The 12237-nt window shown below is 41.6% G+C and overlaps 1 protein-coding gene across 13 annotated transcripts in view; it reads left to right on the top strand.

The window, feature by feature from the left end:
• CDKAL1 (CDKAL1 threonylcarbamoyladenosine tRNA methylthiotransferase) overlaps positions 1 to 12237 on the top strand; it is a 572751-nt gene that overhangs the window by 427870 nt on the left and 132644 nt on the right. For all 13 annotated transcript variants that reach the window (XM_006121835.4, XM_075921165.1, XM_006121831.4 and 10 more), the window contains one exon: positions 12044 to 12106. In XM_006121835.4, coding sequence (XP_006121897.2) covers positions 12044 to 12106 — 63 coding nt within the window. The remainder of the gene's footprint in view (positions 1 to 12043; positions 12107 to 12237) is intronic.

The following is a 12237-nucleotide window of genomic DNA, read 5'->3' as shown; positions in this document are numbered from 1 at the left end:
GGTGTCATCACACAGGCTGAGATAATAGCAATAGTAGTAATGTTGATAAAAATGATTTCTTAAGTGGTGTCAGAATTGTCTGTAGAAAGTAAGTGGCATTGTCATGTCTTCTCTTTCAGACTTGCAGGGTACAGTCCTGGGATTATGGTAGAAATAAATTAAGGATTATAAAAAACTTCTGTAATCTGATTGGGGTAGAACAGTTTTCTAACCTCTTTTCTACTAGTATGACATACAGAATAATTCAAGGTCAGAAAGTTGTTTCATTGTTTTTGATCAAATATCTTGTTCTGTTCTTCAGAACAACTGATTATCTGTAGACCAAAGTAACTGTTGTTTCAGTGATTTAATGCATACTTGTGGAATAATGTAAGTACAGAGTTGGAAGGAATAAAAATTTGATTAAAAATATGTTCTGTCTGAAGTAGTTCCAAATAGGGATTAAAATCCTATGTAATTGGTTAACCAGTTAAACGTGAAGTTTACTTCATGTTTAACTGGTTAACCAATCCCCCCCTCCGCTGCCGCAGATGGGCTGGAGTGGTCCTCTATCCCAGGCAGGGGCAGCAGGAGCAACCCCTGCCTACTGTCCCTCACGATGCTTGGTGCAGCTCCTACTGCAGCGTTCTGGGCCCACCATGGACAGGACTGCTCTGGACATCTGGAGCAGCCCCTGTCTGTGGAGGGCCAAGCAGAGCTGGAGCAACGTTGGAACCGGTGAGCATCACCCATTAAGGGTGATAATTACTGGTTTACTAACTTCACATCACATCCAAAGTTTCTGGGTTACTTTGTCAAGTTACTACTTCTATTTACTACTGGGATTTTGCATGGAGTGTCAGCATGTATAACTTGCAGTGGATCTCAGGCTGCTCCACACTCCACTCTTATCAGCTGTTATGTTGGAGTATGGAACTGTAGAAAGTCCTTTGCAGTTATGGGTATATGGGGTAAATTAGGAGGTGGAGCAGCAATACAGCAATCCATCCCGGCATAAGCTACTTATGAATCTAAGAATATACCAATCAAACTAAAGCTGAAAGAATAGTATTTACTTTGTTTTGAACCTCTACTGACTTTTTAAAAATATTTTTCTCATGCAAAATGAATTGTTCAGATGAAACAAAATCTTTTGAATGTTGATTTGACACAACACTTTTAAATGAAATGTCTATACAAATAAATATAACAATGTCTAAATGAAGCATTTTGAAATTTCCTATGTTTTTTTCATTTCTTCTCTCTCCACCCCCATCTCCCAAGTTGAAACCTGTTCCCCAAATTCACAGATAGCTTAGGTGTGCTGAAAAATGCATTTTCGGTATATTTACTGTTTGCAGAAAAAAATGAACTCGGCTCTAATCAATGAGTCTTGTGTACTAGTGCTCTGGGGAAACCGTAACAGAATATGAAGTTCTCTTTACTAGTTGGTGCTTGGAAACAAGAATTATCTGTCTCAGAAGTCATATTGATATTTAGTCCAGTCTTTTTTAAAATGTATTAAAACCTTTCATCAGTTACATGCTGCCTTGACTCACACAGTTAAAGTGGGTTTTAATTATAAATATTGAACTCATTCTGTACTTATTACTGTGCTGCGATGGAAAATGTGGTTTTCCAATCCTGTGTGAAAGAAAGCAGACATTGCTGTTGTTATTACTATGTACTGGTTGCTAGGTGTTTTACAGAACAACTAAAACATGTATTTTCTGTTTCAAGAATCTTACAATTTCAATCTAGGTGTGTCCATTTTGTGAGAGTAACAGAAAAATTGGGACATTGCCATCCCTGGGGCATGTGGAACTTAAGACATAAGCTTAATTTCTAATCTTTTGGGCAGTGTTGCCCATGCCCTACCCCAACTCTGCCTCCTCCCCCAAAGGAGGGAGGCCCACTGGTGCACAGGTGATGCTGGAGGGAGGGGAAGGTTCTGGTAAAAGTGTTGCCGGTGGGTGCTCCAGTTCCAGAGTGCAGGGCCCAGAGTGGTTGCCCGGATTTGTTCTACCCTAGGGTTGGCTCTGAATTTGGGGAGTAAAGAGAAAGGAATGAGGATGACAATAAAACCATTCATGTGATTATTGTATTCTAACTTATTGCTCTTATTGCTTCCTTTTACTTTGTGAGTGAGCCCTGAAGAAGAATTGAGTCTGAGAGTGATTCAGACAGGTACAGCAAAGGAGCCTGGTCACTGGAGAAATAAGCTATTTTGACTTAAGCTACGGAATTAGCATAGCTCAAGTTCCGTAGCTTATTTCGAGTTTAGCCCTGCTACGTAAACATGCCCAAACTGTCGGGACCCAAAAGTGAGTTGCAACCCTTTTTTTTAATAGGGTTTGTGGTAGACTTAATGGGGTCTGGGGCTGAAGCCAAAAGTCCATGCCCCACTGCCCAGGGCTGAAGAAGCAGCCCGACAGCTTCATCCCTGTGCAACATGTCCCCACTTCCTAGGGCTGAAGCCCTCAAGTGTCCACTTTGTGCCCCTCTCCCCCTAGGGGCTCAAGCTTCAGCCCTGCATGAGCTGGAGGGGCTTGGGCTTCAGTGCCTCCTCCCAAGTCCATATGCTGCGTTTTATGGTCAGAAGTGGGTCACAATGCAATGAAGTTCGAGAAACCCTGCTTGGAAAGCAGGATCCTTGTTGAGTAGGGGAGTCCAGGCTTCCCTCTCACCCAGCCAGCACAGGTGGGTGTTGGGAGTTATTAGACATACCTGGCGATGATTAATTGATTATTTTCATCATAATGCAGCCTTGCTGTGGTTGTGTACATATGATTTTAATGCACAGTAAATTTGACCTAAGAGAATCTATCTAAATGATTTAGATTTGTATAGATATTTCTCAAAATGTTTCACAGATACCTTACTCTTATAGTATAGCATTTATATTTTTAATTTACTGCTTTAGGAAAAAGGCATGCTTTCAAATAATTATCAAGTACCTTCGGTATGTTTCTTGTTACTCTCTCTGTTTTGTTCTGTAATAACATGATGTTTCCCATTTTTTAAAAAATGAGTATGTAGGACTCAATGCCTTCAGAACTGGGCATTACAAAGTGTTTCACTGTTGCTCAAAAATGAATATGGAGGGGTGGGGAGGAAGTATAACAAATGAGGATGAAAATTTCTGGAAGGAATCACCAGGATCTTTCCCTAAATATTAAACTTACTGTGTGTGGGCTACTGGTGCAATCTATAGTCATTGTAAAAATATTAAGTTCAGGTTGCTTTGTAGTTCTTGTCAGTTCTCTATGATCTTTGTTGAAAATAGCTGGGTTTTTTTTTTGGAAAATGCTAGTTCCTTCAGCTAGCATGGATATGGACTGGTCTACACTGTAAGTTTAGGTCAGACTTAACCGCATTAAGATGATTTTCTGAACGAGTCCACAGCACCAAGCCTGGGACTTTAAGGGCCATTACAATTGACTTTGGTCTTCCAGCTTTTTATGAGGAATAACATTAAATTTGACCTGCATAGCCAACTTTACAGTCGTGCAGAGGCAGTGCTGTGAAAGTCAAAGTTCTTCGCCTGCAGGCAATATCCCCTGATACAGAAGCAGCAAGCGGTGGGGAGGAAATGAGAGAAGTTGACAAGATTAATCGATAAGCCTACTCTTATCAGTTTATCATATACTCGACTACTCGTTGACATCCCTATTTCCTGGATGGCTAGCATGGCAAGCAGACCTGAGAGCAGAAGGCACACTTGAGCAGCACATCTTACGATGAGTTGCCAGGGTCACAGACAAGCATCAGCATAGAGTTTGCAGGAGATCCTGAACTCTGTTGCTGTGTGGGGAGAGGAATATGTTCTCGCAGAACTATGAACCACCAAAAGGAACGCAGATACCAGTGCCAAGATGACAAAGGGCACGGAGAAGAAAGAATATGCCAGGGATGCCCAGCAGTGCTGCATGAATATAAAGGAGCTGAGGCAGTCGTACCAGAAGGTAAAGAAAGCAAACGGATGGTCTGGATCACCACTACAAACATTCCGCTTCTTTGAGCACCTCCTCCCAAGACACTCCCTGTGACAGTCTTGGGCAGCAGCATGGAGGACAGTGTGAATGAGGAAGAGGAGAAGAGTGCTCAGCAGTCAAGCGGGGTAACCAATGTCACCGACAGCCAAGAACTTTTTATGACTTTGGAGACAATCCCCTCCTCCTATGATGTCTCGCAGCCAGACACTGATCCCAGGAAGGGCACTACTGGTGAATTCACATTTTTTTATCATGCTGAAAGTAGATTAAGGCAGTTAGGTGTGATCTGCGGTGGCCACTGTGCCTACACAGTGGAGGGTCCCCAGAACAGCTTTTTAACATGTCTAGAGACGGAGCAGGAATCCTCCCTGCACTTCTCCATAAAGCTCTCAAAGAGGAACTCTTTAATTTTTCTCACAAGGGTTCTGGGGACTCTAGCCATATTCCATCCTCCACAGTAGGACACCATTTCATGCCAAGCCAGCAGTAAGTAATCTGGCATCGTTGCAGCACAAGCATTGCAGCATAAGGTCCAGGTTTCTGGCCATAGTCAGCATCTGCTCCCTATCACTCTGTGTGATTCAGAGAAGACTAATAACTTAAATGGCAATCTGAATGAAACGGGGGAAGGCTATTAACCGATGCCTCTGCAATAAACCTTGTTTGCTTCTCCCCAGTGAAGCATGCCCTGTCCTGCTGTTTATGCTAAAAGATAAGGTTTTATGCTCTACAATGTATGTCCTGTAAAGTCTGCCCTTCACTTTTCATTACAGTGGGAACAACAGCAAGCATGCTGCACACCCTGGCTCTACCCAACTGTCTGGCTGGCACAAATTCGCAAGCAAAAACAGACTAGGGATGACACGTTCAATGAGCAAATGTAATCCACCCACTTGGACAGGGAGCACTTAAGCAAGTGGAGGAATACACTGTTGCTGGAGATGAGAGCAGAGCATGAGGACAGGCGAGCACACGGGGAGAGAGCTGGAAGTGAAGAACTTTTTGAAGATAATGGTGGATGTGATAAACCACATGGTGGCCTTCCAGGAAAGCTACATGCACAGGCATCTCCTACAGTTTTTGTGGGACTATATTCACTCCTCACCGAGTTCCATAGGGGAGGGAAGGGGAAAGAGGTCAAGGGCAGCCTCACACTCAGCCTCCAGGGATGTGTCCCAAAGCAAAAGGCTGTCTTCACAACTGGGCATGACATCCCTCCCCACGAGCTCCCACCATAAACTCCTTTTCCTGTCCCTGCTGTGTTCAGAAATAATGCGTTTTTGTTCAGGAAACAACAATCTGTTTATTGCTTGTGTTGAAAGGAGCTTACAGGCAATCCCACCGAATGCAGGGGCACCTCGTGAAGAGCAACATGCATGACTCTCAAATCTGGTCATTTATAAAACTATCTTTCAAAGCCTGTCAGTTTCGCAGTGTCCCTCGTTATGCTCTCCATATTACCCTGGTCTGGCTGCTCATAATCACTGACTAGGCTCTGTGCCTCGACCCTTTACCCTACCATATAACTTCCCCCTTACTCTCTCAAATATTATGGAGCACATAGCAGGTTGCCACCACAATGGGAATGTTGGGTTTGTTGAGGTCTAACCTACTCAGTAGACTGAAGAACCTTCCTTTTAAATGCCCAAAATCACAATCAGTCACAGTTCTGCTCTTGCTCAGCCTGTAGTTGAACTGCTCCTTACTGCGGTCCAGGCTGCCCGTGTACAGCTTCATGAGCCATGAGCGCAAGGGGTAGGCAAGGATCACTATTGGCATTTATTGCCTCAGATGGAAATTTTTCAGACTGGGCAGAAAGTTCTAGCTTGCAGCTTTCTGAAGAGGCAGGAGTTCCTAAAGATGTGCAAATCATGCACCTTTCCTAACCACCTAACCATGTTGATGTCGGCAAAACTGTCCTTGGGATACACCAGCCCCTGCAACACCATTGAGAAGTACCCCTTGTGGTTTATGTACTCTTTGGCAAGATGGTTGCGTGTTCAAATAGGGATGTGTGTTCTCTGTATCGCCCCACCACAGTTAGGGAATCCCATCGCAGCAAAGCCCTCCACCATGTCTTCCACGTTTCCCAGAGTCACTACCTTCCATAGCAGAAGGATATTGATTGCCTTGATCACGTGGATCACAACAGCCCCCATATTAAATTTCCCCACTCTGAATTAATTCCCAACTGACCAGTAGCTTTCTGGCTTTGCAAACTTTTTAGGGCAATTGCCACTCACTTCTCCCCTGTCAGCATGGGTTTCATTTTGGTATTCTTGTGCTACAGGGTAGGAGAAAGCAATTTGCAAACATCCATGGAAGTGGCCTTACTCATGTGAAAGTTTTGCAGCCACTGCTGATCATCCTGCATCACAGTGCTGTCCCACCAGTCTGTGTTAGTCTGTCAACACCAAAACCGGCGTTCCATTGTGTCCAGAGGATCGAATGCCAACAGCATTTGCTGGCTCTCACCTCAGGTGCTTCACAAAAGAGTATGTTCAGGGTCTCCTGAGATCTTCCTCGTTCTGGCGGATCCTGGATACGCTCTGGATATATTCCAGCATAAGGCTCACCATGTCTAATATGATTGCCATAATGCTTTCATGATCAGTGGGATCCCCAATGGGTTCCATGCTTCTTGCTGCTACGTGCAGCTATGAGAAGGGGGGAAGGGTGCAAAGAGACAGTTTGCCATTGCTTTCAAGCAGAGGGAAGGGAGGAGATGAGCGCATTATGGGATGCTGACAACATGTACCCAGAACCACTCACTTCACAATTTTGGTCCAGCGTGCACTGAAAGCATAACCCAGAATGCAAAGGGGTACAGGAGCTGTGGAATAGCAACCCACAGTGCATTGCTTACAAAGTTGACAGTGGCCACCGTGCTGGGGACGTGCTACTTCAAACTGCATTGAATTCATGAGGACACTGGGGACGTGCACCTTCGACTTTACAAAATTGGGTGCTAAATTGTCAACTTTTATAAATTCGACCTTATTTCGTAGCATAGACGTAGCCTGTTTTAGTGAGAAGGTTGCAGTGGTAAAGCTGATTGCAATAGCACTAGATGGTCTTTCTGTGAAGGAATCCCTCCTTCTCTACCACATCCATGCTGACAATTTCCAGTACATATATCAGTGTTGCAGCAATGTTTTAATCCATTTCACAGCAGGTGCCTGCATATTTTGCCAGCTGAAGAATGTGATGAAACATAGGTCAGGTGCAGCTGCCAAATAACATGAAGTTTACAATTTGTAGTAAAAGAATTACTCCCCTCCACTTGGTTTAAAATGGTGCACATTACCATTGTGTCTTAATACCTCAGTATCTGTACTTTGAAAAGGCATATTGAGTTTAACTCCTCGCCTCCATAAAAATTGATCCTTTGAGTATTGACAACTAAGGACTAAAGGATTAAAATTAAATTTGTCCAGGATGCATAGGAATTTCACAACGCACCAAAACCACTGCTTCCCCAGTGAAGCGTACTTCTTAGGGTCATGTTTGATTGTGAAGTTGGGGAGCAGGATCTTAGCAGTTGTGTGTGCCTCTAAAATACTAACCATTTGCACAGCACTGAGGCAAGACAGCTCCACAGAGTGAGTTCTTGCTTCCATGCTGAGGGAGGCATTTCCTCTGTGATCCTCAGAGGGGTATATCCTAATCCACCACCATGTGCGTTTCTCTCTGAAAGAAGATAGCACTAGGTGTGTATGGAGTACCTATTTTTATATGATGAAAATAGATTTTGAGAATTTATGGGAGCGAAAAGACTGGATTTTTATGAGACAGGGAAGTGTTTGATACAATATAATTGATGTCTAGATGTTTTAATATAGCATCCAGTGACAAAGACATGTAAAGAGAGTATATTTCTTCATGCTAATGTTGTAAATGGCTCCTTGATCTCAAACAACTGCAATTGTACCTTAATTTCTCATATTGAAGAGAGCTGTAAACTATACCATTGAACAGAATTTGGGCAATTATATTGTTTAATCCTCATAATATAAGGTCATAGGAGATGTATTATTATTCCCTGCTGTGCTGATTCTTTTACTGCAGCTCTTACACTGCTGGAATAACCTGAATAAATGGACATTAGTAGGATTAAACCAAAAATATGGTTTCATCTAGAGCACCAATGATGCCTGGAAGTGGGGGGAAAGATATTAATAAATATATGCTAATTGCATTTTGATCTATAAAATGGCCTGCATTAAAATGAAGTTTCATATCTAATTTATGTAATAAATAGATACTTTTAGAAGCTGCAGAAATATCTGGGAGCTGCCTATCATGTTTTTCATTTGGTTTGGAGGGAGGCTAAATACAATCAGAATTTCAGTTTGAACAATAATATCTGCTTTAGGTCTGACACATCAGCTATATTAGGACAAATATTCACATAGCCACTGAGTATCTCTGAGAATGTGTAGTAATTTGCATATTTGGGAAATATTTAAAAGTTGCAATATTAAATTAATTCTTTCGTTTTATAATATATGCTATCAGGAATTTATGGTCCCTAAAAATGTTTCTGAGTGTATAAGGCCCATTGAGCACTGATGAAATATGATAGAGATCATTATGTATTTTGTACATATTCTATTCTTTTCTGTTCTGGTTCTTATACTACCTTTATCACCAAAGTATCTGAGGGTATGTCTACACTATAGCCCCCTAGTTCGAATTAGGGAGGCTAATGAGGGCGACTGAAATTGCAAATGAAGCGCGGGATTTAAGTATACCGCACTTCATTAGCATATTCCTGGGCGGTCGCCATTTTGGAAATTGACTAGCCCGGAATAATTGCCCGCGTCTACATGCGGCAGTGAAACAGGAGTTCGAAGTAAAGCCCTAACTCGAATTAGCTGTTATTCCTCCTGGAATGAGGTTTAACAGCTAATTCAAATTAAAGGCTTTACTTCGAACTCCCATTTCACTGCCGCGTGTAGACGTGGGCAGTTATTCCGGGCTAGTCAATTTCCAAAATGGCGATCGCCCGGAAACATGCTAATGAAGCATGGGATATTTAAATCCCGCGCTTCATTTGCAATTTCAGTCGCCCTTATTAGCCTCCCTAGTTCGAACTAGGATGGGGAAAAAACACAGGGGAAAAAAATTCTGTTGGGGAAAGGGAGAGACCAAAGTTGTTGAGAGAGGAAAAAAAAGGACCCTGAGAGTTAAGCAAAAAAAAATAAAACAGCATTAAAACAGCATGGCCCCATTAAGTGCGTGCAGAGTCAGAATAGGGATAGGAAGAGGGGAGAGGTTGAGTACTAAGACCCAGGGAAGGCATTGCTTCCCCTTGCTTCAGGTCTTTAGTCTTTTTGCCGGTGGCCATCTTGTTTTCTTGGTCGAGCCGGAAGGCAGCTTCCCTGCGGAACCAGGTAAGCAGGGGGCCCGGGGACTGGGCCCAGTTGCTGAGTGTGGTAGGGTTGCCAGGTCTCTGGTATTTTTGTCTCCTGGCAGGGGGGAAAAAAACAGAAAATACTGGATATTTTAGGTATCCAGTATTTTCTGAATTTTTTTTTACCGGACAGGAGGCAGAAATACCACACTGTCCGGGTCAATACCGGACACCTGGCAACCCTATTACAGGGTAGCACACACCAGTGTTCTGTAGGTCAAGCACATTGTGCACAGAAGGCCCTGTTTCATTTCTCCATCCTTCTGACCCCCAAACTCCTGTGTGTCACCATTCCTTGCCCCTCTCTTGTAGAGACTAGGCAGCTCTCTTTATCCTTTTTGTAATAACCTTTTTGTTTGTTTACATTTTGTGAAGGAGGAAAGTACCTTTTGTATATTCTCTAATGGAAGAGTGCAAGACAGCATGCATACAGGGTATAAAAGATGGTATCCATGCTTTGCCTAACTGAAGGAGACATGGCAGTTTGCCAGGAGTCAAGGGGCTGCTTCTGACTTTTCTGTTATAATGTTACTGGTTTACTTAAAGCAGTTACAATAGTATGATGAAAAGCACGGAATGAACTTTAGAAAATAAAGGGTAAGAAGTGGGGTGGAAAGGGCTATCGAGAATAAGGGGAAATAAAAATACGTTTTCCAGAAAATTCTATGAGATCTGATAGAAATTTCCAAGTTGACTAATCTTTTTTTGTTTACTGTTTTCATACTTACATACTGAGATTTTTAAGGGACTTGGTAAATGATAATGTACTTACAGTTTTACAATTTATCATGAGTTTTCCCTGAATAACGGACAGAGATTTGGAATACCAGGTAATCCAGATCAGCGGATTTGATTAGTTGAAATACCTGAGAGAACCAATTTTTTTTGTTTAATAATTTTTTTGGGGGGGGGAGGGGGATCTGGGACCATTGGTATCCCTAATGCTAAAGATACCATGCTAAGGAGATCTTTTCTTTGGCAAAGACATATTAGATTGCTATACAGCTAGAAGAAGAAACTACAATTACAAAACAGTATCTTAGAGATCACTAATCTTGGTGATAGAGAACCCAATTAGCTTATTAGCGGTCTCAGAGGAACAACTCTTCTTATTAGATATTTCCTATGCTAATCAGTATCAGTTATAGAGCTCAGCTATAGAGTATCAGCTCTTTTATACTGAAAACCATTATTTGTCCTGCTTATTTAAAGAAGGAGAACTTATTATTCACTTCAGTCTTTAGTGCTGGTAACTAAAACAAAACTGCTGACTTCACAGAAAAAATTATTCAGCTGATAATTTAGTAACCCTAACTAGCCTTGCTGCAGTTACCTTTCATAGGTTTGGACTGGACTGGCAACTAGAATTACAGCATGCAGTATAAAGCCATTGTATTTGCATTTTTAAATGAAAATAAAAGTGGTGCCTAGATGAGAAATAATTAGGGATTTTCCTGTTGCATCATCAAAGATAAAATAAATTACCTACTACATTCTAGATGCTTAAAATAAACATTGCAGTCATGAAGCCACCTGTTTAGTGTCCAAAGTTCTATAAACATTAATAGATCTGTCTAATTAGATGCCAAACTTGTCTGATTTCAGTGTAGCCTAAAGGCCAAAATTCAGCCTAAAGAATTCAAGAATGTAGCACGTAGATGCCCTGGTTTAGCTAAGTTTACAGTGCACAATAATCCATCTTTTTCTAAGCAGCAAGGTTGATCCTTTAGTCAAAATGAAACTTTGCATAACGGGATTTGTAACCTCAGTGAGGCACATTTCTATACTAAATGTGAAGGCAGCTGCGATCTGAAGCATTTTGTCAAGTCAGACGCAGTTGAAAGGTTGCATTTAATTTTCTCTACAAAGGGTCTGATTAACTTTCCTTGAGCTTAGTAGAAAGTCTTTCATTGATTTCAGTAGAAGTTGGATTTAGGCCACAGTGACACTTCTCTTCCCATCTCTCCTTGCACCATATCTTCAATTAGATTTTGTTAGGAGCATTAATTATGAACCCTCTGTCCAGAGATCCCTGGCACTTCCACCCTCTGGCCAGACTCCTGCACTCACCACCCCCAAAGGCCCTCTGTCTTCAGCTCCTCCATACCCACACACATCCCAACCGCCTGGCCTAAGCCCCCCCCTCCCCCCACACACACACCATCTCACATCTAAATTTCTTACAGGTACTGTCTTATCACAACCCTCCCCCACTTTGACCCCACCAAAGGGGGGTCGGGATAGGACAATAGGGGTAAGAAATTTAAGTTACTTTCACCCCTACTTTAATCTCTTTATATAAGTAAATCCTTGCTGGTTTGAGGCCTAATTTAGAATATGTTCCAAAACATTACAGGTGATTTCTTGTAAATAATTTATAATGCATCTCAGGTATTCACCGATTGTATTGATACAGATGTCTTATTTTTATTTATGGTAATGCCCTTAAAATTATTAATGATTAATATATTGGCTCTTTCTTGTGATATTAAATATTCTTACCATGTATAATCTGTAATTCATACCTGCTGTTCCATTTACAAGTCTGTAGATCATTCATATCTATACTTATATAAAGCATTTTAAAATCTGCACTTTCTTTGTGCCATTTAATTTCTCTAATACATTTATTATTATTGCTGTTATTCTGCAGAAAAAGCAAAGAACAAAGGATCTATCCCAACTGTTTCATTCATACAATCCTTATGATCATAAGGTAAGAAAAAATATACATTGGCAGTGTTTTTTGTTTAGAACAATTTCATACATTTAAGATAACTTTTTGTTCTGATTAGTATAAAGATGAAAGGGAATGATGAAGGTCTAGAAGTGGCTCTAAGGTATCTT

This window comes from Pelodiscus sinensis, chromosome 2, assembly GCF_049634645.1.
Source record: "Pelodiscus sinensis isolate JC-2024 chromosome 2, ASM4963464v1, whole genome shotgun sequence".
Lineage (NCBI taxonomy): Eukaryota > Metazoa > Chordata > Testudines > Trionychidae > Pelodiscus > Pelodiscus sinensis.
This window is presented reverse-complemented; position numbering and strand designations above follow the sequence as displayed.